The sequence below is a fragment of the Aedes aegypti genome, chromosome 1 (assembly GCF_002204515.2).
Source record: "Aedes aegypti strain LVP_AGWG chromosome 1, AaegL5.0 Primary Assembly, whole genome shotgun sequence".
NCBI lineage: Eukaryota > Metazoa > Arthropoda > Insecta > Diptera > Culicidae > Aedes > Aedes aegypti.
In genome coordinates this window covers 223600899-223627928 of record NC_035107.1, presented here as the reverse complement: position 1 = coordinate 223627928, position 27030 = coordinate 223600899, and the positions used below count along the sequence as shown (strand labels likewise).

The following is a 27030-nucleotide window of genomic DNA, read 5'->3' as shown; positions in this document are numbered from 1 at the left end:
ACAATATGATAGCTGAGTCTCGGTTAAAATTAGAAAACCGAGATGCCAATACCGGCATTGAAAGAGGAAAACAAATTATTACTAACTAATTGCGAAAAAGCTCAAAAACTTGCTATGCAGTTTGAAAGTGCGCACAATTTTAATTTAGGACTTACTAGTCCAATTGAAAATCAAGTTACTCAGGAGTTCGAAAATATTCTCAATCAAGAGAACGTTTTCGAAAATGCCTGGGAGACTGATTTTGAAGAAGTGAGAACTATTATTAAAAAATTCAAAAATATGAAAGCTCTTGGCGATGATGGAATTTTCTACATCCTCATCAAGAAACTTCCAGAAAGTAGCTTATCATTTTTAGTTGATATATTTAACAAATGTTTTCAATTAGCATATTTTCCTGACAAATGGAAAAATGCTAAGGTTGTTTCAATTTTAAAACCAGACAAAAATCCTGCAGAAGCTTCTAGCTATCGTCCAATCAGTTTGCTTTCCTCCATCAGTAAACTTTTTGAAGAGGTTATTTTGAACAGAATGATAGCCCACATCAACGAAAATTCAATTTTTGCCAATGAACAGTTCGGATTCCGCCATGCACATTCGACCACTCATCAACTTTTACGTGTAACAAATTTGATCCGTTCCAACAAATCTGAAGGCTACTCTACTGGTCTTGCTCTTCTAGACATAGAAAAAGCATTCGACAGTGTTTGGCATGAAGGTTTGATTGTAAAATTGAAAAACTTTAATTTTCCAACATACATTGTTAGAATAATTCAAAGTTATCTGTCAAATCGTACACTTCAGGTTAAATATCAGAACTCCAGATCTGAAAGACTTCCTGTAAGAGCTGGTGTTCTCCAAGGCAGCATTTTGGGACCAATATTATACAATATTTTCACATCTGACTTACCTGAGTTACCTCACGGATGTCAAAAATCTTTGTTTGCGGATGACACAGGCCTCTCCGCCAAAGGACGAAGCCTGCGTGTCATCTGTAGTCGATTGCAAAAAAGTTTGGATATTTTTTCTTCATACTTGCAAAAATGGAAGATTTCTCCTAATGCTTCCAAAACTCAACTAATAATATTCCCACATAAACCAAAAGCTCTTTATTTGAAACCTTCAAGTAGACATGTTGTCACGATGAGAGGGGTTCCAATAAATTGGTCAGTTGAAGTTAAGTATCTAGGGCTCATGCTAGATAAGAATTTAACTTTCAAAAATCACATTGAGGGCATTCAAGCCAAATGTAATAAATATGTAAAATGTCTCTATCCCCTTATTAATAGAAAATCAAAACTTTGTCTTAAGAACAAGCCTTTGATATTCAAACAAATTTTCAGGCCAGCCATGTTGTATGCTGTACCAATATGGACTAGCTGTTGTAATACAGTGGGATTCCGTTTTTGGCAACAAAGTCGAAATTTTCAGTTGCCAAAAACGGAACCGTGCCAAAATTGGAACCCATATTTAAATCCAAAAAATATCATTAGGATGTTGCTACATCATCTTTATAGAACCAAAATGATGGCCAGACTTTGAAACGGTACCAAACTGAATGATTTTTTGTCAATTTAATGAATTAAAAAAAAAACATTTATCTTTGAATCCCTAGCGGTCATGGCTCTTCAACTTAATGTTTCTTGCACAGTAAGGCATCTAATATCGAATGATTGACTGCAGTCAAAAGTGCACGCAGAAACTGCTAAAATCAGTTGATCAACACAAAAATGCACAGCATATTGACTAAGCCTTCAATAAGACTTTCTATAGTAATATGGATGTTATGTTGAATTCAAAGATAATTGATTACAAGATGGTATGGAACAGTAATGCTCACAATGCAGTCCTCAAGCCGCATGAAGCCCTCATGAGTTTAACTGTGTTTCCGAAGTTGAGATTGTATGTTATTAATCAACCATATTTTTGAAACCAATGTGAACTTGTCAGATCTCGCTATCTCAGTATCTTGCTTAGGATTCATATAGGAATTGACATCTGTCTATGAGCTCGCTAGGAATTTTGGAGGCATTCTAAGCTTCTGCTGCGATGTTGTTGAAAATTCTCAAGCCTCCAAATGCAATTCTCCAAAGTATGATAGTTTTTTTTTCAAATTCCTCTGGAAACTTATTTAGAATCGTCAATATTTCGCCAGAATTACTCGAAATACCACTAGAAATCCACAGTATTCCGCTAGAATTTTACAGGACGACTTTAAAAACTTAGCAGTTTACTGAGAAGCGCCAGATTTGGCGCAGGATTCGCAATATCTAACTATACATTCTCAGGAACCCGCAAGAAATATCTTATGTCCGATAGGAATATTTAGATTTCCATCAGTATCCTCAAGAAAGCAGTATACTCTAGCATAAGCACCCCTGGTATATAATTCTGGATAATTTACACGGCTAGTCACTTCACTCTAGGCAAGAATTGTCACCTCGCTTTACGATATCGTCAATTCTCACCTCACGCCACTCGTAGATTAAACCCAATTGTGCAACCCAGGGAGAAAATCGAATTTTCCAAAGGTGAAACTTTTATGTTTCTATACGGAAAGGCTTTCGAGAGTCTGCAAAAAGGCTCTTCTATATTGATTGGAGTATTTTTGAATTCAAATTCTTCAACGACAGCGCCATCTATGGTCGAAAGAGTAGTTGGAACCGTTTCTCCCATATATTTGTCGATTTTCTCCATACAAACTTGGAGCTTGTTTAGCCCCCTCTTGGAGAAGACGCTCAAATTTTCACAGCATCTACTGAAAGTTCAAATGAACAAATTTGTGAGGTGTATCTTAAAACTTGTGTAGTTTGATCAACAAGGATCATCGTAATCAACATACACACCCATACAACAGACAAACAGCTTGAACACTTTCAATCATACACATCGAACGCTTCAATGAACTTATTGAGAAAAAATGTAGTTTGTATTTTTTATTGTGATGCTACGAAACGGTGTATAAAAGGAGTCGGTGGGTCATTAATTTCTCTATTTGCTGTCAAAGTTTTGGATTATATTTCATCATTATAGAAATTTATTTGAATAAAGCAATTTATTTATATAAAATTTCTATAAACAGTTAGGAGACAATAATAAATCATATACTCTTTTGTTACTCTTATGTAAAAGCTTGTGGTTTGTTCAAACGAGTTGCTCCAAATCTAAAGAAAAATTATGTTTATTGAGTGTATCACTTACCGGCAGACTCTTGTGGGCTGGTCACAAAGTGTGAATGCCTGACAAAAGTTGCCGCACGTTGAGGTACCTATAGAGATTAATGGCTTCATGAAACGTTGCGAACATATGAACATCTCGAATTAAATAAGCACGTATGGGAACCCTATCATTTGGTGAGATTAAGGGTAATATCGACGAGGATGGAACTCTGGAATGCGGTAACAGTGAAGCTTATCTGCTTTTCAAATGAGTAAAATAAAATCCACAATGACATTTACAAAAAATTACAAGTTTTAATGATATTTTAAAATGTTGCCAAAAACGGATCCATTTTGTTGCCAAAATCGGGGGGTGCCAAAAATGGAGCATGCCAAAAACGGAGCATGCCAAAAACGGAATCCCACTGTACCAGGAAGAAAGCTCTGCAGAAAATTCAAAATAAAATTTTGAAAATGATTCTGAGACTTCCTCCCTGGTATAGTACCAATGAGTTACATAGAATATCCAATGTTGAAACATTGGAACAAATGTCAAATAAAATAATCAATAATTTCAGACAAAAATCGTTACAATCTTCTATTGCCACGATTAATGCGTTATATGTTTAGGTTAAGTTAGGTTAAGCATATTCGAAGCGTTTTTTTTTCTCTTATAAGCAGGTGAAATCATAATAAATCTTCGAGCTGTTTAGTAGAATACCAATAAGTAGATGAAAAAACCGAATTTAGTACTATACCATTTAATTCCACTAGAGTTTGTATCCTTTGACAGATACGCGTATTTCGACCTCAACTGTAAGGCCGTCTTCAGTGTCGTGTACTAGACTCGACTTGAAGAAAACCATCGTATGCACACATTATATATTAACACTAGGTATAAAAAATCTGAACTGCTACGGCAAATGAAATGTAATATGTTGTTAACAAAATGTTAATTAAATCTTAGATTTGTTTTACCAAATTTGGATGATAGTGTTGTCTAATAACACAGAACACCTAGATATAAGAAATAATGAATGTAATGTTTGGAATGGTAATAATAAAGAATTAAAAAAAAACGAGATTCGCAAAACGAGCTCGTGAAAAAAATCTAAGTGTGTTCGTCCCATGATGCTACCTTGAAGTACACCTGCTCCTATAGGAAGCCTGATAGTCTTGAAGTTCTAATAAATAACCTGAAGTTACGATTTGTAAATATCATTGAATTACTCTAACAACTTTTGTCCTATTTTATAATTGGTTCAACCTTGGCATTTTTCCATTTTTCAAGAAAGTATGCCAACTGAAAACATTTGTACCAGATTTGTTAGAAAAGACGTTAGTTTACTTCCATGTAGCTACATGTAGTATCAATGTGTTTGTGTATAATTTAATCAAAAATTCATTTTATGAACTTTTTGGTAGAATTTGTGTATCATTCGTTGTTTAAGTTCTATTTATATAATTTGTGAGGGTGTCTACACCCTGGAAAACCTGGAACTATCAGGGAATTTTATTGAACCTGGAAACCCTAGAATTATCTGGGAATTTCGATAACAATCAGGGAAATTTCTTTGACGCAGTTATTCATGGTAGATTATGTTCATGGCAAAAAATTATCGCATCAAAACACCCCAAAAAATGTCGCTGCGCCGCTGTGAAAACGCTCCGTGAGCTGTTCAGTGTATGAACGGGTATGAAATTATATCAACTTCCCAAGACATGATCAGTTATGGATGCACGTACCTCCAAGCACAATTATAAATTATTCAAAATTTTAAAAACTGGAGAACGGATTTTGGAAAAGTAGTCTGGAATTCAAAAAAAACTTTAAATTTAAAATGTCGAAACAACCAATTTATCAATTTCAGGGCTGGTAGCAGGTCTCTTCTCAGTGACTTGCACACTATTTTAATGTAAGTCTCTGTTTTTGACGAAAGACGAAAGTCTTAAGTCCTTATTTGCTAACCCAAAGTGGTCTCTAAAGTTTCTTTTTTCCTTATCTTGCTTGCAGTGAATTCTGATGCAAAATTCTGCAAACTTCAGAGTAACCTTCAAAGACTGTTACGAGTTTATTCAACTGATTCTTCAAGAATTTCATCTCAGGCTTCTCAAGGAGCTTCAGGAGTTATCTTAGTGGTTTTTCCAGAGATTCCTCTACCAATTCTTTCAGTGATTTTTTGCAGTATATTTTGAGAAATTTCTCCAGAATTTGCTTTTATCGTCTAGCATTTCCAGTAATTTGCTCAGGGATTGCTTTTATTTTTGTTTTCAAGGACTTCCTCTAGATATTTTACCCTAATCCTTCTACCGAATTAAACCAGTTGTTACTCTAGCACAGGGGTTTTCAGCCGTTTCGGTTCGAGGAGCACTTTTTGAAATAAAATTATTGCGCGGAGCACCTGTCCTTTATTACCACTCCATTTGAAATCTGGACTTTTACACGCTTTAATCGATCCTATAATTCCAACGAAAATCGTTAAGAAAGACTCATGTTGGCCAATCTTTATTAGGGATTCGAAGTCAAACCTGATATTTTCAAGAACACAAGTCTGGAGAACCAAGTATTCATATAATCCGGAAACTTGTTCGAATAATCACTTACTGTTGATGACTAATCGATCAAGTTTTTAGCTCAAACAGATGCTAGGTTCACCAGATTTGTGATTTAAAAATAAACTCGATTCTGTTTTTGCACGGGGGATGCGTACCGTGCAAAAAAAGTGTTTAGTTCAAAATTTCAAAAACCGTGCAAAAAAAGTAATACCATTTCTCGACGTTTCTTGCAAACATAAGGTTTTAGCGGAAAACAATGCATAGAAACTTTTTTTTGCACGGCCGTGTAAAAAAAATCCGTGCAAAAAAAGAATCGGGTGTATGTAGGTTTGGCTTAGATTCTTCACCTTAATTTGGATTTTTTTTAAACTTTTAATTCTCATCCAAAAAGATTTGATTCATTGGATTGAGGAAGCTTTTTACTTCAGGCTTGAATTATAACAATCAGGCATCTAATTGCAAATTTATGTTTTTTTTGCCATATTTTCAAAATTCGTTGTTTGAAAACGACAGAATTGCTTTGGGTAGAAAATTTTCGATATTTTATTTCCAGTTTGATTAACTGAGCGAGTTTCTGTAACGAAATATTTCTTTTTTTAAGCCTATGTTAATGTGATTAAATTGGTAAACAACGAGTTCAGCATTCACGAAAATATTAATAATTTTGATAGGACTCGTGACTGTTGTATCACGTTATTAAAATTTAGAATATTAGAATATTAGAATATTTTTACCCCCTTTTTATTTTTTTATTTTATTTTTTTGTAATTACAAAATCTTAGCATGAATGTTGTTGTTTTCGTAAAAATATCCGAAGTACATGAAAGTTCAATAACTATTGAGATTTTGACACCATGTGTATAGTAGTTGTAATAACTGTGTTAGGTTTTTCACAAAAACGTCAAAAAAATTCATAAGATGAAGATGAAATAAAACCTCCTCTGAATTTAAAATTCGACATGCTGAGTGCTATCAAGGTGACAAATTCATTCTTCTACTAAAAATCAAAATGGCGTCAAAATCCAAGATGGCCGCCAGATTTTTTCACTTAAAATAATATTATTATTCTTTACTCGACTCGAATAAAACAACAAAGGTTGAAAACTTGTTTCTTTGTAGTACAAAAAAGGTTTTTGTAATGATTGCATTCGTCATATGCGTCAACATCGTAGAACATGATTTAGAAAATCGTTCATTTGATAGGGTAAATACAATTGCTCACCTAGTTTCTGTAGCCTATCTTACGCAATTTTTTTTCAGCTTTCTGATGGTGATCTCAGAATTCAAAACTAGCGGTGCGCTAATGGTGAAAAAACGATTTTTCTATCAAAATTCAAGATGGCGGCCAAATTCAAAATGGCCGCTAAATTTTTTTCGATTTTAAATGAAAGCTATATCCTTTCTCTATACGATGCCACTAAGTTTGCTTTGTGTTCCAAGCGAAATATTAGACATATCACGTGACGAAATACCTAAGATTTATCAAAAAATGGGCTTTTTCGCAAACTGTTTAGCTAGCTGGCGTACGAGGGGTCCACCAATTTGAGAAAACAGAAAGGACCACCCTTAAGTTTTATCAAAAACTAGCGATCAGTGACATAACATTGGAATTCTAACGATGGGTGCCGATGGCGGCCTGGTTTCAGCGAGAATTGCTCCGATCTTTCCTACACATTTTTTTAAGGGACTCCGTCCGATGTTTTCCGCGGCTATTGAGCAAAGCCATGCTGAAGGTGTCTGAGTTCGATTCCCGGTCGCTCCAGGATCTTTTCGTAATGGAAATTTCCTTGACTTCCCTGGGCATAGAGTATCATCGTAACTGTGGAAGGGCTCATAAGAACACTAAGCTGAGAAGCAGGCTTTGTTTCAGTGAGAACGTAATGCCAAGAAGAATAATTGATAAAATCCTGCAGGATATTATTCGAGTTTTGATTTATTCATTTTATTCAATCATCCTAACAATTTCACTAGAAACTCTTCTTAAATTTCCTCAAGACTCTATGAATTCTCCAAGTAACCCTTATTCATCAAGGATGACTTGAGAACTTACAAAAACTCTAAAATTTGCTATAGAAATACCTACGATTTTTTTGAAACTTTTTACGAAATATCTGGATATTTTCATTCACATTTCCTTAAAAACTTTCTGGTAAAATTTATTGATGAATACAGGTCGGACTCGATTATCCGGAGACTCGATTATCCGGGGACTCGATTATCCGGGATTCGATTATCCGGAATTTTAGACTCGATTATCCGGAATTTGTTTTTCGATAATCTTGTTTTTCAATTTTTATGCATAGATCTAACATAATTTGGTATTGCAATATACAATATGAATGGTTTTGCAGTTTTGAACGTATTCAAGAAAAGGGGGGGTTTGAAAAAGTGGTTTTTTGTGTTAGCTGGTCAAAAATTGTATTTTCTTGTAAAGACCCCTACTGTTCCTAGAAATAATGTCTGGCTACGCCACCGCATCATATAAATAAAAACATTAAAAAGAGATAATATTTATGTTCTTTTATCGAAGATTTCAATTTTTTCTTAGAGATTCGAATCCTCCGATTATCCGGAGTGAAAAAAAAAATCGATACTCCGGATAATCGAGTCCGACCTGTACTTGGACAAATCTGTAAAGACTACAGCAAGAAGTCTCAAAGAATTACTCTGGGAATCCTTAAAGAAATCTCCGAGTATTCCTAGAGATTTCCTTGGAGAAATTCCCAGTTGAAATGTTAGAGAAATTCTGAAGGACTATTTTGTAAAAAATCCCTAGAAACAGCAGGGATTTTTGGAGAAATTTCTGGTTAAATTTTTGAAGGAGTTTTAAACGGTAGTCTAGGAGAATGCCCTAAGGAAAAGGATGGAAGAATCACCGGACAAAATCCTGTCATATTTGAATAAAAAAAAACAATTTGCATTCTTGACAGCTTGGGCCCAGATATCCGTAGCGGTAAACGCGTAGCTATTCAGCATGACCATGCTGAGGGTCGTGGGTTCAAATCCCGCTGGTCGAGGATTTTTTCGTAAAGGAAATTTTCTCGATTCCCAGGGCATATTGTATCTTCGTACCTGTAACACGATATACGCATGCAAAAATGGTCAATCGGCAAAGAAAACTCTCAGTTAATAACTGTGGAAGTGCTCATAAGAACACTAATCTGAGAAGCAGGCTTTTTTCCTAGTTGGGACGTGACGCCAGAAAGATGATGACATATCCAAAACAATATTGTTTTAGGATAATTTTCGAAAGGATTCCATGAAAAATTATCACTAAATGGAATTCTAAGGAAATACAAGAGGTGAGACAGCCTTGGGTTGCAAATCTCTCAAATAAAGAAATCTATCCATCTATCCTAACCTAATGAAATATTCGGAGTAATAATTTGAATCTTTGGGCATAAACCTGAAATAATTTCTGATGGAATGCCTTGAGAAAATCATTGAAAAATACATACAGTATTACGAGCAGTCTTATTTGTCATAATGTCACAAGAAAATAAAAACAAAATAGAAATATTATCAGATAAATCTGTGGTCAGATTCCATAACAAATCAAACTCTTATCTCCTGGTTCATTATAGGTTTGTTTTTTTTTCTTTTTACAACTGATGAAATGATTAGGTGGATAGGGTTGCAAGGGAGCAACAAGGATTGTATTGGAGCGGAACTTATTAAAACAAAATTGAAATTTTATTAGGTGGTGAAAATTGAGCAAGCCATCGTAGACTCAGTAAGCATCGAAGCGTTAGGCAAGTGAGGTAAAATACAGGACGCTTCGATGCTTACTGACTCTACAATGGCTTGCTCAATTTTCACAACCTAGTAAAATTTCAATTTTGTTTTAATAAGTTCCGCTCCAATACAATCCTTCCCAGCTACTTCGCTGTTCTTGAACTATTGGATAGCATCCTTAACTTTACCTATTGTGGTAATTGACACGTTTTTCTCATCCGCCGTACTGATGAAGCCATTGCTCCTGCTGCCGTGGTCTTCCTCCTCTGCGCCATTCAGGTATTCATCGTAGTGCTGCTTCCGCTTTTCAATCACCTCACGTTCATCTCTCACATTTTGTCTCCAGCAGTACCTCTAGTGAATTATCAGAAATTGCAACCATAATTTTTCGTAGGAAGAAACCTCTTGCGATTTCTCGAGAAAACTAACAGATATCCAGGAAAAGATGCCTGCCAGTTGTTATAAGGAAAAGTATATCCATATGAATTTGTGAGCTTGTAAAGAATTGTTGACTGAATAAATCCCTGGAAATAAATCGTTTTTTCACCACCGGACAAATTCCACTACTCATCAGATTTATGTAGGAGCGTATATTAAGTGAAGGGCGATGCCGAGTGAGCATTGTAGAGGTATGTGAGAAGTGATTTCTAACTTTACTGCAAACGTTTTGAATCTTCCACGAATTATCCTACTGGGACTCCTGAAAGCCACATAGCACTGCATGAGAATCTCTGATAATCTTTTTGAAAGCCACATCCTCTTGTTCAAACGTACTTTTTTACAGTTTTTTTTTCAACCATTGACCTTTTGAGTACCTGTTGGAAGTCATGAGAAGCCTTGAGAATCAATGTGGTTCCAAAAAAAAAAAACCCTTCACAATTCCTCTAACCCCTGACCAGCTTATTTGGTGGGTGCTCTTAAGAATCCATCTGGAACAACAGTAAACTTCTTGCAAAACTCCTGTAAACCTCTTGGGAATGCTTAGAAACCGCTAAGAACCCCTCTTGAGAAGTCTTGGGAGTCCTTTGCAATCGTTTTGAGAATCCCATGAGATCTTTTACAAACGTTTGGAAATCCCTTAGAACTTCTTAGCAACAACTGAGTATCTTGTGGAAGCCATTAGAAATTCCTGAATGAAAAGGGTTCTCATTTACCTACTTAATTTTTCATCCAGATTGGCTGCCACAAGCAGGCTCGCTTTCTGGTAGGGATTAGTCGATTTGACATGTCACATAAAAAGGTCTATAGGCCTATTCACATGACGTCTCAAATCAGCTGATCGGGAAGCACTTTGACAGTTCTTCTATGAAAATGACAGGCTCGTATTAGCACCGGTCCTCCACCGATGTAAACAAATGCATAGACGGATCTGTCACATGAAAAGGCCTATTGACAGAACCCAAGCAAAATGTCAAATCGACTGATCCCTACCAAAATGCGAGCCTAGGCTTGTGGCAGCCATTAGCGCTTGTAAAAAGCTTGATGGATGCAATTTTTATGTACCGTAGTTTTTTATAGATGTTTTTTTTTGAAATGGTAAACACGCGTAAAAATACAAACCACTAACTTGATATATCGAAACTTCATTTTATCAATGGTAAAAATGTTAAATATGAGCTAAGTTCAACTTCAAGGGGTCCATTAATTACGTAAGGGGGGAAAGGAGGGTTCGAGATTTTTTATGCGCCATACAAATTATTTTTGATTTTCATACAAACGATTAATCGATTTGCTCTTCAAAGTGTAATTTCCAATACTTATATGTAACAGTAATGAATCATTTGGTGCAAACCTCGCCTTATAAATAGTATACCATTTATAGCTTATCTACCGAACAGTCCACGATCATAGCACAATCTCTCAATGTGCCCTGGATTTTCTACGTTTCGCATCGTTTTTACTTTCTGCATCAACAGAGCGCGAACCCGCGTGTTTCCTCTCGTCGTCCAATAGCGGCGCAATACGCAACTTGACACATATATCTCACCATCTACACGCCGCAACCATCACCGTCGTCATAGCGACTTTAGTGTGTTAATCGTTCAACAGTCGGTAGGTATATTGCCACTGCACTTACCTACCACTTCATCTGCCCGGTGGAGACTCTTCAGTAGGTCTTCTCTTTTCTGGCGTAACGTTCCCACTGGGACAGAGCCTGCTTCTCAGCTTGGTGTTCTCATGAGCTTTTTAATAGTAATTAACTGAGAGGTTTCTTTGCCAATTGACCATTCTTGCATTTGTGTAATATCGTTAGGCAAGCACGAAGATGCTCTATACCCTGAGATGTCGGAAAAATTCCCTCTACGATAAGATCCTCGATCCGTGGAATTCGAACCCACGATCATCAGCTTGGTCCTGCTGAATAGCTACGCGTTTATCGCTTCGGCTACCTAGGCCCCCTCAATAGGTATCCGAGAGAAATTACAACAACCGAAACACAATGAATTATTAATCTTATCACAACAAACAGTGCAAAACATATGTGTGCCGATGCAGTTATAGGTAGGTATGTAGGAAAGTATCTACTTATACCTGCTGCGAACTGTTGATGAACGCCGAAGATGAGCATCGCATTGTATACCGAGCCAGCCCTAGATTACAGGGGTGCCAGTTATTAGTAATCGCGAGAGCTCATTTCTGCAACGCTCAGCACCAGCATATCATGGTCAATAATTTTGTGACTTGATTAGTACAGCTGATTAGATTCGGTGGAAACGCAATAAGAAATCCGAATTTAAGTAAACAAATCGTTATCAGCTGAAATTGCTGAATCGGTCAACAAATTTGATCAATAGAGTAACGACTGTTTATCTCGTTCATAATCGCTAACAGTTGGCGCTGGCGGCAAAAAAACAGGCAACAACCTTTAGAACATTCAGTTTCTCTCACTGGCCGCCGAACAGCGACACTGCTGTTTGTATTTCACCCACTGATTACGCTACCTGGATTCTCAAATTTCTCAAACTTCCAACACAAGCGTATGGAAGAAGGGTAGTCGAGAGCTGTCCAAACGTATGGAAAATCATGAAAAACGTTAATTACTAGCAATTAGGAATTGGGATCAAAAAAGTAGTGATTGGGAATCAAGCGTAATGTGAATAGATAACTTTTTGTTTTTAGTTCATCTTCCATGGTGGTTTCTTTGCTTCAGGATTTCGTTTATTCGATTATCCAGAGTATCGATTTTTTTTCACTCCGGATAATCGAATCCTCCGGATAATCGAATCACTAAGAAAAAAATTGAAATCTTCGATAAAAGAACTTAAATGTTATCTTTTTTTTCTTGTTTTATTTATGTGATGCGGTGGCGTAGCAGTAAATTATTTCTAGGAACAGCAGGGGTCTCAACAAGAAAACATTTTTTTTATCAGCATACACGAAAACCACTTTTTATATCCCCCTATTCTTAAATACGTTCAAAACTGCAAAACCATTCAAATTGTATATTGCAATACCCATTTATTTCAGATTTTTTGCATAACAATTTAAAAACAAGAACATCAAAAAACAAATTCCGGATAATCGAGTCTAAAATTCCGGATAATCGAGTCACCGGATAATCGAGTCTCCGGATAATCGAGTCCGACCTGTATTTAATATATAATATAGTTACTAGTGGACGTATGTATCGAAATTGCCTAAGAAAGATCGTGGCCGAATGGTTAGTGTCGCCAGGTAGTAATCGCTTCGTGTCATGGGGTGTGGGCTCGATTCTCGCTTCAGCCGTCGAAACTTTTCGTCAGGAATGTTACTCGGCTGTGCCACTGGAGCATGCTTGTCCGTTTTCTAGTGTTAAGTTACAGTCTGCGCAGCTGAATGGCTGAAGACGATGTCCATGTCTTTTTCTTAATAATTGATGTAATCCTTTGCTTACCTTTATAAATCCAAAATATTAACTTATCCGGTCTGACACCGACTATTTACATGTACAATTTATTTTTACCAGATCCATGGAACGAAACATAATTTTTTTTAGAGATTTATGTCTTGTACATTGTTTTCAAAAACCTTTAAAAAATTTGTATTACTATTTTTGCCCTAAAGCGTTTTTGCCTATTATGGAACATTTCTGCAAATAGAACAAATTTTTCATTTTCACGAAGCTCTAGATATGAACAGGACCAGTCCCTCGTTAGATTTTTTGTTTTGATACGTCTGAGTAAATTTCTCAAGTAGGGATCACAAATTATCTATTTGGGACAGGATTGTGGCAATACTTCTGAATGAAATTTTCACAAACGAAGAAGAGGCGATAAACATTTTGTTGCTCAAGTTAAAAACAATCAAAGATTGTCTAGAAATTTTTCATTTTTATTGTGGTTTGTGGGGGGGTTCGGTTCGAAATGATACTTCTCCCCCAGGGTACTAGACATAGTATGAGAACACACGTCGTGACTTTTGGCCTTTGAATTACTTCAAATATAAAACCAAGTAGGAAACATAAAGAAAAGAAATAAATTGAAGGTTTTATTACCTTAAGGCTCATGTAGCATATGGCATTATGTAGCCGAATAAATTTTTAGAAATTATTTATCATGGCACCATTGTAAATCAAATATCTACGATATTTTTATGAATAAAAGTATTCGGTGACTTCGTCCACTCGAGAGACTCAATAAGTTTTAAATTCACTGGAGACAGTGCTTTGCAAATAGTTGTGCTCAGTATGCGCTACGCATACTAGGGTGATACATATATCTAAAATGAAAATGAAATGGTGTTTCTATGTCACGAAATGGCTTGAGAATGGGCTATCGGGGTTTGAAAATTCTTCCATAGCTATGTTCCTAAAGTATTCCGACGTTTTGTGTACATAAAAAGCACAGGATATTGAGCGGGAAAGTCGCAAAAACGGGAAAGAACGGATCTGTCATTTTGTACAAAACGTTTTACGGCGTTTTACTACAGCCAACTTGATGGCAAGACAAAGTTTGCTGAGATCACTAGTCTAAAATACAATGGTATCAATCAAACATATCCAACTTTTTCAAAAAAAAAAAATAATAATAATAATAATAAAATAAAAGTAGCATAGTTTTATCAGTTTCATTCAACACTTAATGTATTCGAAGCAGTCCTAAACCACGTGAATGATGTACTAATAACAACTATCATTGCTGAACTTATTGCTCGTTTTGAATCATATGCAACTCCTTCTACACTTCAAAACCCACTAATGGTGCCTTGTTTTGGTTTAGTAATATTATTCTGTTGATAATGTTTACATTTTCATAAATTATATGAATTCTCGTTTATCAAATACATAGGTAGCACACTTGCCCTAAAAAGTATAAGTTCAACCATATTGGATTTCGTGTGGAAAACTACTTTTTTCGTTCAAATGCCGCAACAGCTTACCTATTTGAACAGTTTTACGGTGTACAGTAGCATGGGACACAGTTATATGAAAAATTTAGATTCTCGCTCCAATCCATTTTTTGGATTGCATTTAGGTCCCATAACAACTGTGCAAAATTTCAACTCGATCGGAGAAACTATATTTTAGCGCCAGCCGTTCAAAGTTTGTATGGGATTTACTATGGGAAAACTTACTTTTGCAAAGAAAAATCGCCAGAGGCCGCCCATTGACCTCTTTAAAAATTCTGAACACAGATCTCGATAGGTATTTCTACGATGATCAACATTGCTAAAGACTGCAAAACAATCCGATGCTTGTGAAAAAAGTTATTAAGCATAGACTATTCGGAAATTTTGCCCGATTTTGCTATTATTGTTATTCCTTTACGTGTTAATCAACGCCGCGTCGCCAATAGGTTTTCATTGAATAACTTTTTTCACAAGTGTCGGATTGTTTCGCGATCTTCGGCAATATTCTTTATCGTAAAAATACCTATCGAGGTCTGTGTTCAGATTTTTTGTAGAGATCAATGGGCGACCTCTGGCGATTTTTCTTTGCAAAAGTAAGTTTTCCCATAGTAAATCCAAACTTTGAACGGCTGGCGCTAAAATATAGTTTCTCCAATCGAGCTGAAATTTTGCACAGTTGTTATAGGACCTAAATGCAATCCATAAAGTGGACTGGAGCGAGAATCTAAATTTTGTCCCACACTAGTGTACAGTACATTATAAAAATCTGTTTATAGTTTACCTCATATTGTGCTATTGAAAAACAATGAAATCTTATTGATATAACCAGAGTTCTTCGCAGCACGAATTCAAAACAAATTGTGCAACGTGGATTAAATTTAAGTATAGATAAGGAATGTCATGAAATTTTATGTATTCATTACTGTATATTATTAGATAAATAAATGGATTATTATCATTATTGACAAATATATCTGTTCCCTGTGTTTCTAAGTATAATGTTTTATGCATTCTACATTGATTAACGTGGATATTGAATCATTTCGGGATTAATTTATTGAAAAAAAAACTTAGATAATTAAACGTAAATATCATCTTAAATAGTTTGGAATGTCAAAAATCATGTGTTTATGAAAAGAGCTTGGTGAACTTTAAGAAAACCGCCATGTTCATGCCAAACTGAGGGTGGTCCGTCTTACCCCGGCGGGCGCTCTTATCCCGTCATTGAGAAAGTTTTCCATACGAATTAAAAAAAAAATCCAGTAGGTTTAAATATGTTTGAATCACAATTATACTTTCGCAAATTGTTTTTCACTCCGATACCTTTCCGGGAAAATTTTCAAGACGAACAAAATATGATTTATTTTTGAGTTACACGGTGCGAAAATCAGTAGTGAGACTGATATCAGATTACTTTTCATTATGGGACAATCCGACTTGGTGTTTTTTTTTCCTATTTTTTCTGAACAAAATGTGTTGTCTCTATAGTGCAGCTGAAAGATCATAGGAAGATATGTTGAAAACTGATATCAACTCAATTTTGACGAAACTGCAGATGTGACTGACTTGTGATTCACGGCAGTGTAGTAGATAGCAAAAAGTTTGGATATATTTTCTTCATACTTGCAAAAAAGAATTTCGCTCAATAATTCCAAAACTCAACTTATTAAATTCCCACATAAACCAAAACCTGTTTATTTGAAATCTTCAAGTAGACATGCTGTCGTGATGAGAGGAATTCCAAAAAAATGGTCAAATTAAATTAAGGGTGCAAAGCTACTTAAGCACTTTCAAGATTCACTTTGGCATAAGGTTTTTTTCTCGGCAGAATTGTCTGAAACTTTCCAATAAGAAGCGCTTTAGTACGACGCATATTGCGGCCAAATATGAGCTGTGAAGCTTAAAAAAACAATTCCGAAATGAATCAATAGTGCCAAGAATAGGATCCGACTTATGCTAGATATCCAAGTGACACACATGTTACAATCATGGCATATCAACTGATATATGACCAGATTTGGTAATATAATGGTTAATCTACCTTAATTATAACATGTGTGCTACTTGGGTAAAATTTTACTTTCAAAAATCACATTGAGGACATTCAAGCCAAATGTAAGAAATAAAAAAGTTCCTGTATTCACTTATTAACCGAAACTTTACCCTAAGAACAAGAACAACAGGCCGGACATGTTCTATGTTGTACCAATATGGACTAGCTGCTGTAATACCATAAAGAACGCTCTGCAGAGGATTCGAAATATAATTCGAACATGATTCTGAAGCTTCCTCCCTGGTATAGTACTAATGAATTGTTGAATGTTTGAACATTTACGCTAAACACAATTATCAATAATTTCTATTTTTTAAGATTTTTTATTGGTATAATTTCATACATTAAATATATTTTTTATATCTTGGTGTTCTGTGTTAGACAACACTATCATCCTAATTGGGTAAAACAAAATTAAGGGAGGAAGCTTTAGAATCATTAAAAAAAATTTTTTTGAATCCTCTGCAGAGCTTTCTTCCTGGTATTACAACAGCTAGTCCATTTTGGTACAGCATACAACATATTTTACATATTTGTTACATTTGGCTTGAATGCTCTCAATGTGATTTTGAAAAATAAATTTTTACTTAGTATGAGCACTAGATACTTAACATAATCTGACCAATTTATTGGAACCCCTCTCAACGTGACAACATGTCTACTTGAAGGGTTTCAAATAAAGAGCTTTTTGTTTATGTGGGAACATTATTAGCTGAGTTTTGAAAGCATTAGGAGAAATCTTAATTGCTATTTTTATTGGCACGATAAGTACTTTGTATAGTTTAGTTAGTTTAAGTTGAATTGAGTTCTTTTTAAAAAATAAAATTTTGTGCTGAGAAAAGAGCTTTTTTTCATTTTTCGACGTCTGGCATCACTGCTGCCAATATCTATACTTTTACTCGCAAAACCGTTTGATTGTAGCTACCGACTTCGCCGTCGTTGTCGTCATCATCCGCTCGATTGTTCACCAAAATCCCACGTATGAAAACTGTAGCCTATTGCGGCGAATGCCATTCAGTTGTTAGTACACATTTCCCGTATAAGGGGTTTTCCGCACGCGTACACTTTCCACCGTTTGAGCTTTTCACCTTTGGCACCTTCAACATTTCCACCTGTGTTGTGCATCAAAGTAGCAAGCCCGCCCGATAGTACCCGTAGTGCAACGCTCGCAGTAGGAAGGCCGCCTTCGCGTGGTGCGCGCGCGGAAACGTGGAAAAGCCTCCCCAAGAACGGGAAAACAGTGAATTAGCACCGGGAAGCGAAAATTAGCTGCCCGTATATATTGGTGAAAGAGTTATCGCGAAATCCAATTTTGGGCTTTCAAGAGCGCTTAGCCTGGCTTACTCACGTGTGTTGTTTCTGTTTGCTCTCTAATAGTTCCCGCTGAAGTTATGTGTGTGAAATTGGTGCGCTATTACCGCCATCACGGTGGGTCTAGGATCGGTAGTTGACGAAAAAATTACCATCAATTCTGCGCCCTTCATTCTAAAGATGTGGTATCCTAGCATATTTTCAGTGAGTTTGACGGATTTGGAACTGATCTGATGACCTGTGTCATGAACATCATGGACAACCTTGGACATGTACTAAAATAATGGTAGAATATAATTAGGTGCGTCTGTATGAGTATTAACCTAGTTCATAAACCTTCACTGATTACGCTTGTAGATCTGAAGGCCTACACTCAGAAGAGTTGTTTTATAACCTTAAGCGGTCGTAGAAGTCAAGACTTAGCAAAATATATTTTTATGGGTACACAATGTTGTTCATAAACCTCCTTACCTTGTAGATCTATAGGCCTTTAGTTTCAGGAGCAATAGGCTAACCTTAAATAGCCGATGAACTCAAAACTTGGTAGAACTCAACTGTATGGGTATTAGCATTGTTCGCAATGCACTGAAATGTCACTTATTACGCTTGTAGTACTGATGACGTTTATTCCAAGTAGTTCTTGGATAACCTTGAACAATCGTTGTTAGATCTCTATATTATGTCATACATTTAAAATTTAACACATGGAAAGGCTTCAATTTGGGATTATTTGGACGAAATATCTTTAATTTATTTCTATCATTGCTAAGGTCAAGAGTTATTTATATGAAATAACTAAACTGGAAAAAATAAGCTTATTCAAGATTTCATATGTCTGTGGTTTAGCTTTTCCTTCAGAAAATGTCAGGAAAGGGCTTTTGAATAACGATCCCAAATCTGGATGAATACATCCCTTGAGAATACACCTCATTTTCAAATCGCTGTGTCTGTCATTTACCTTGTTGATTTCCAAATTTACGGAGAAGACGCTAGAATACCATACCGTTCGTATTGTGGGTGCAGAACAGATGTTATTTTTTCCACTGGAAACGGTTCTTAGGCACACCTTGCCCATAAATATAGGAAACAGATCGATAAGCGGAAAAAAGTGTAACCACTCGAAATCCTCCAGTTCTCGGGCAGTTTAGTGGTGGAGCACGAGGTTTGTTGTGGATTTGTGGCGGATTGTGGAGCTGATAACCATCGGTGAGAGTGATAACGCACACACTCGGATGATAAGAGTTCCCTGTGTTAGCTAGGTGTGCGAGGTGTCAGCTGTGCTGTTGATTGTTGATTGACGTGATGAGTAATCCGCGGTAAAGGCGAAATTACTCCGGTTGGATCGGATGAAAAGAGATTTTTTTGGCAGTAATCCATCAGGGAAAAGTGCGTTGCAGATGTGCAAATTCTGGGCTGGTGTAATTAGATTACTGTGGCAGAAGATGGTGCTGTTCTGAATTGGTGACCTTGTGTTTTAGTGTGTTGACAATACAAGTGATAAGTGTTGATTCGTTTTTCATTGCTCAGTTTATTGGATTGTTATTGTTTACCGCCAACCTTCTATTGATGGAAGTACTATGACGTTCTATGTGCCGTTGGAGCGAGGTCTTACGAAACTCAAACGAAGGTATTTAAAAAATGGTTGTGGTTTCTACTTGATCGTGAGATTGTCAAAGTACTTTCGTGTTATGTGACGCGTGCTGTTGAATCATAAAGCAAATGTTTGAAGTTTATTGAATTAGCGAACAGTGTGGAAAACTAGTCATGTTTTATTCGACTTTTTGTGATTCTGATTTGTGACTGTTTCAAATGTTATGCCGTTGTTGATCATATTGTCGGCAAAGCAAACAAATTGACTGGATCTGATGGTAAAAAATCCGTGGTCGTCACACTCGACAATTCGCAACACTGAACGAGTGTCTATCGCCTTGGCTTTGTTCCCTGCGGTAATAGTACGCGGCGGAGTTTCAATCCCATTCAGGTGCTTGTTTAAGTGCTGCTTCCATCTTGCAATCATCATACGATGCTCTGAATCGGTTGCGTCCAACATTAATGAATTACACTCCGTTCATTAGAAAAAGTGACTTGGTCAATGCCGTCAAAACGTCCTACATTGTAGAAGCTTTTGAAGAAGCTTGTTCTCTACGGTCTGTGAAGACTACATCTGATCTGATCTGATTGGAATCAGGAGACAATGTAGAAGGAATTGTAACAAACGCCGTTAAACTGGATCAAAGTTTTTAAGTCGACTCGCAAGGTTTACAAGAAGGCTCTTCGATCTGCTGAACGAAATGGCTGGAAAAAAAACTGTGTACAAATGTTATCAGTTCGAGTGAAGTCTATCGGTTGAACAAAATCTTTGCGTAATCTAAGGAATTCCAAGCAAAAAAGTAGACTTTTAATACCAACACAAAAAAATTGCCGAATGTGTGGATATAACGTCTTCAGATGAACCGAATGTCTTTTCATAAAGCTACAGAGCCAATTCAATCAACATTTAATGCATTTCTTCTTCTTCTTCTTCTTCTTGGCATTAACGTCCTCACTGGGACAGAGCCTGCTTCTCAGCTTACTTCTTTGCAAATTGGCCATTTTCGCATTCGTATATCGTGTGGCAAATACGATTATACTCTATGCCCAGGGAAATCAAGGAAATATCCTTCTCGAAAAGATCCTGGACGGACCGGGATTCGAACCCAGACACCTTCAGCATGGCTTTGCTTTGTAGCCGTAGGCCCTAACTACTCGGCTAAGGAAGGCCTTTTAATGAATTTGCTCCTTCCAAATCTCTAGGAGCAGATATCACTTGTCCTGTTCCGCTCCAGAAGATATATGAGTTTATTATACATGTTTTAAAAGCACTACTTGTAAGCAGTTTTGTTACCGAATATATTTCTAGATTACCACGAAAGAAATGTGTGTATCGTGTTGAAAAGCAAACAGTTTTAGAGCAGTAAGATTGGAATGTATTATCGATCATTAACCTTCGGGCTGTCGCGCTGTTGTACTTTGTACAACAGTTGTGATTTATATGCTATCATTTTGCAACAAAGATATCCATCGACAAGAAACCAAAATGTATTCCTCAAGAATCTTCTTAAGAACAATACTCGACAGTTTTTATTTACAGTATGGCCCTTTATAATACGGTAAAATCAACAAATGTACATGGAAGTCGCATAATAATGAACGCACTATGTACGGTTCGAGGAAACGCAGTTTGAAATCGTTATATCTTAAAATCCAGATAATATAGAAACTTGGGGTCTTTATTAAAGTTGTTCTGGAGCTGAAGTGCTATCTGATGGTACCTCATTTAATTCGGAATTTGACCGCTAGATGGCTCAAGTTTTACTTTTGTTTTGCAGATATTTCAGGATCCTGACTATTTAGAAGGATGTCGTCTTCGGCAAAGTTGTTTAGTAAGTTTGATGAGGACTATTATTTTTCGAGCTAGTTGATTCAAAATTTTGCCACTAGACAGCGCTGGTGAGCATGAAACTTTTGATTGCCGATATCTCAGAAGCCTGACCACTTAGAAAGATAGTGCTTCGGCAAAGTAGTTCAGTAGCTCAAGGGCTATCATTATTTGAGCCAAGAAATAGTGTATTTTGCCACCAGACGGCGCTTGTGGGCATGAAATTTTTGTTTTGCGGATACTTGCAGGATCTCGATTTTTTAGACAGGCACCTTCGGCAAAGTTGTTCAAATGCTCAGGGACTATCATTATTTTGCAAAATCTTGAACTTTAAGGATTAAACAAAGAAATAATTTGAGCTACTGAACAACTCTGCCGAAGACACCATCTTTATAAGTGATCAGGCTCCTGAGATATTTGCGAAATAAATGTTTTATGCTCACTAGCGCCGCCTAGTGGCAAAATTTTGAATCAACTAGCTCAAACAATGATAGTCCTTGAGTTACCGAACAACTTTGCCGAAGACGTCATCTTTCTAAGTGGTCAGGATCATGAGATCTGAGAAACAAAAGTTTCATGCTCACTAGCGCCGCCCAGTGGAAAAATCCCGAATTTCTTGGTTATAATAATAATAGCCCTTAAGCTACTGAACAATTTTGCCGAAGACGTCATCTTTCTGAGTGATCGGACTCCTGGGATATTCGCAAAACCAAGGGTGTTGTACAAAGTACAACGCGCGACTACTCGCGTTACAAAAATTCGCGCGACGACCGAAAGGTTAAATTTTACTTGAAAGCTTTATTGATGACCGCAGAGTGATTCCAAGCAACAACACAAAAATGTGGTAAATTTTTTAATTCATTTTTTTCTATTGAGCTGAAACTTTGCACAGTTTTCCAGTTCCATCTAAATCGTCATTTTCCGATATCAAATCTTCAAGTTGAGTCACGACTAACTTTTCAAAAGAGTGTATGTGAAAATGGTTCAAAAATATTCAAAAAGCTGCACAGCAAAAACGGTTCGTTCGATTGTTAAACAACTAAAGAAACAAAGTTAGACAACTAAATAAAGATCCCAAAAAAATACACACAGTAAAAAAAAAATTGTTTTGCATTAAAAAACATAATTTTCGACACAAAAACTCAAATATCTCAAAACCCTATCGGAATACCAACGTAATTTTTTGAGGGAAAACGGTCCATTATATTATATTGAGTCACGACTAACTTTTCAAAAGAGTGTATGTGAAAATGGTTCAAAAATATTCAAAAAGCTGCACAGCAAAAACGGTTCGTTCGATTGTTAAACAACTAAAGAAACAAAGTTACACAACTAAATAAAGATCCCAAAAAAAAAATACACACAGTAAAAAAAAAAAATTTTTGCATTAAAAAACATAATTTTCGACACAAAAACTCAAATATCTCAAAACCCTATCGGAATACCAACGTAATTTTTTGAGGGAAAACGGTCCATTATATTAGCTATCTACCATAAAAATTTGGTGATGGTAAACCAATAAACAAAAAAGTTATGACATTTCAAAAATGTCACAATTTTCACATTTAGTAGAAAAAAAAAATTTTTTTCGGTGTAAATTATTACGGGAACCGCAGTTTGTTGCTGATTTTATTGTTAAGGGCCTTGCGTGAATTAAACAAGTCGTTTTCATGTATTCATTAGTATTATGTATATTATATGTATAAATATTATGTATATGTATAAATATTATATGTATATGTATATATGTATAAATTAAAATGAATTAACAGATTACCCGAAAATAATTATTTTTTTTACCAGGATATTTTTTTTTAGAGTATGATCGATGAGTTTCTAAATGTTATATATAAACTTTAAAAGTTTTGGATTTGGGTATGCGATATGAGATCATGAAAACATTTTATTAATACTTATTTATTTATTTATTGTTGATTTGTTGAAACAGATGTCGCTGATGGTACCGTGGCAAGACTATCTGCACTTGGTACTTCTGGTAACTCCTCAGTTGTTGTCGGTGCATCTAGTAATTCCTCAGTTGTTGTTGTTTTCGAACTTCCTGCAACCTGATCCACCGATGATGTACAGATTGCCCATTTGTCAACGTTTAAACGGCAGGACGTACAAATGCGTAAATTTGTATTCAATGTAGACATTGGAGCATAACCAGCCGCTTTCAGTTTATCTATGGTGCTTTCGGTGAGATTTCGTAGCTCTTTCGAACACTTTTTTTCTGCAAACGGCCTGCAACAGTTGAGAAAGCGACTACTCATGTTGCTCGTTAGATTTTAATAAACAAAATCACTTTTTAGTTTTTACTGACTAGTTGGGTGTCGTTTGCTTGACTGAAGAAAAATTTTACAATTAAATCTTTTATAACCATAGTGGTAGTATATTTTTAGCTTTTTCGTGAGTATGTTCATGGTATGTACCTTTCATGTTTTTGATGTTGTTGAAGTTACTCGCTTTCTCCCAAATATGATTAACAAAGTCTATTCTCTACCAAGGCAGGTCTATACCCAGGTGTAATCAGATTTTAACTTTGTGGAGAAAACCAGCGCCGAGAAAACCGACCTGCTTTACGTATACTAGATCACCTGGGTATAGACCCGCCTTGTTCTCTACGAGGTAAACTTTTTGCAGGTAAACTAGTCGTATACCTGTATAGAAAACTTTTTTTGTAGCTTTTGTCTTCAATATTAGATTTCTTATAGGTTTCTTTTATCAAAAGGTTTCAACACTATTGAGAGAATTTTTCTTCAGTTACGTGCAATAAAAAATATGACACTATCAAGACTTTAGATCACAACACTGGATCGCCTCTAACTTTCTAATAGATGCTATAATAGTTATGAATAATTAAATAAAATATCATGAAAACAACTTGTTAACCTCATGTGGTACCCTTAACAAAAAATTCAGCAACAAACTGCGGTCCTATAAAAAATTAACAATGAAAAAAAAAAAATTCACTCAGTGTCAAATTTGTGAAATATTTGAAATGTCATAACTTTTTTGTTTATTGGCTTACCATCACCATTTGTGACAAAAATGATGTTTTTTAATGCAAAAAAAATTTTTTTTTACTGTGTTCATTTTTTTTGGAATTTTTATTTAGTTGTCTAACTTTGTTTCTTTAGTTGTCTAACAATCGAACGAACCGTTTTTGCTGTGCAGCTTTTTGAATATTTTTGAACCATTTTCACATACACCCTTTTGAAAAGATATTCGTGACTCAACTTGAAGATTTGATATCGGAAAATGACGATTTAGATGGAACTGAAAAACTGTGCAAAGTTTTAGATATTTTTGAAATGGTCGATCAGAATCGACTTGCATGCCTCCGTGGAATCCCTCCGCAGCAATCTACTTATGGATCCTTGGAGCGAATAGCGTCTGATCATTAAAAGGTTTTTTTTTTTCAAATAACAGTCTATAAATTAGCAAGTTTTGTTAGTCCACAGTGCACTTCATAAGTTGGCGGATGATAGCTTGACAAAAAAAAAATCATCGTACCACGTCATCGTACCAAATTCATCGGAACCACCTTCCTGAGAGACCCACATACTGTGCCTTACTAGTTACGGTAGAACGAACAACAAAAGCCTTGAAAATTATTGGTCTAAATAGCTTTTTTTTTTATTTCTTTCAACAATAAACTCTAGACTAGATGTTTTGTACATTGCTTCCAGAAATCTTGCTTCAAACTTTCCACAAATATTGCTTATACAAAAAAAAAATCGTAGCTACTAAACGTATGTCTACGGAACATATATATGTTGATATATTTTTATAATATTGTTCATGAATAACAGCAAATAAGCAGATCTTTATGTCATAAATCATGTACCACATTGTGTGAAAAGCCAATTCCGGATAAACTCTCATTATAACAGAGCACGATAGAGCTACGATTTTGATTTGATATCTATACCAAAGCGAGTTAAATTTTCTACAGAGTACAATGCACACACCTACAAAGTACAATGTTCTCAGATCTTTAAAAGGCCTTAGATACGATCGAATTCGATTCTTCTAAAAAAACTAGACGCATATAGTCAAAAAAAGTAAGAGTTTCTGGGATTGATAGTGAATATCGTAGCACTACGGAGTGCTACGGTATTCATGCTGTTTCTTATAAATATCAACGATATTGCGAAGCTCAAAATTAAAGACCATCCTAGACTGTTCGCCGATGATACTGCAATCATGTATAAGAGTAACTCTGCAACAGAACTGTTTGCAGACACGTCAAATGATTTGCGTCTGGTAACGGCAGATCTGGAGAACAATCTACTGTAATTAAATCAGCATAAAACAAAATTGATGGTCCTTGGAGCTAGACAATGTTGCATCCCTTGCACATTGACAGTAAATGGCGTAACGATTGAAGAAGTTTCATATTACAAAAACTTGGGCATCTTCATTGACAACACGCTACGTTGGGATTGCCATATACGAAATTTGGTTGGTAACTGCGCATCGTTGTGTTCGAAAACTATCGAAATATGTTCCACATGTGCAACATAAAATATATTTCCAGAGCCATATTAATACGGTATAACGACTTGGGATACAACCTTCAACACATACCTTAAAGACATTCAAGTTGATCAAAACAAATGTGTTAAAGCAATGTTCAAATTGGATTACATGTACCGTCAAACGGGGTAACTTGCAACAACTTCAAAGCTATATGGATGAAAAATTTAAGAATTCATATGAGACAAAAACCATCTGGTGCCACAATCGCCATGTAAAGAATACCACGCGGTATTAATTTTATCAATATTTGGTTGTCTGGGATAAGGAGAGACGAGAAATATGCAGTTTTAATGCAACCCCTGATGTGGGGTTACATGCAACGCGTAGTGTTTCCTAAAGAACACTATCAAAAATATATCCTTTGTTGTGTAATTATGATCATTTAATAATTTTCTGCAGTAAAAGCATGACAATAATCAGAAACAAGCTTCTCTACTCTTAGAACACTAATAATTGAGCGGTTCCACGCGAAATCGTCCACAAAATGCTGAATTCTGACATGTACCATTCCGATTTGGATGAAACTGCGCAGATGTATTAAGTATATGAGACGAAAATTATCTCATATAATTGGGGATCGTTTAGAATCGAGAGTAACTTTTGATAAGGGCGTATGTATTTTTGGCACCACCATTTAAAAAAATTGTACCTCGGAAACCGTTTGTTATAGAGAAATAGTGTCTGAGGAGGGATGGTAGACAATCAAACAGGCTTTGTAAAAAAAATACACTAAAAAAAATACTTTTATTTTCATGAAAAAATTGAAATTAAACCTTAAAACACAAATTGCAAAAAATAGGTATCTTCGATTTTTTTCAAATTTTTTCTGTAAAATTTCAATATAAAACCAGATGTTTTAAGCACAGTTTCAACATGGTGCAATCTAAAATAAAAAAGTTTTTCTAAGAGCAACTTTTGGTGCATTTCTG

The 27030-nt window shown here is 35.8% G+C and overlaps 1 protein-coding gene across 8 annotated transcripts in view; it reads left to right on the top strand.

The window, feature by feature from the left end:
• Positions 1–27030, top strand: part of LOC5574615 (dedicator of cytokinesis protein 3) — a 311576-nt gene that overhangs the window by 204363 nt on the left and 80183 nt on the right. Inside the window, exons 1-3 of one of the 8 annotated variants that reach the window (XM_021857675.1) lie at positions 17826–18255; positions 19222–19300; positions 19508–19765. The exons of 2 other annotated variants lie outside the window; for them this stretch is intronic. In XM_021857675.1, the coding sequence (XP_021713367.1) occupies positions 19716–19765 (50 nt within the window). In that variant the 5' untranslated portion in view covers positions 17826–18255; positions 19222–19300; positions 19508–19715. Of the gene's footprint in view, positions 1–17825; positions 18256–19198; positions 19766–27030 lie in introns of those variants that run through there. 5 more of the 8 variants (XM_021857674.1, XM_021857673.1, XM_021857672.1 and 2 more) reach the window with 5 other exon arrangements.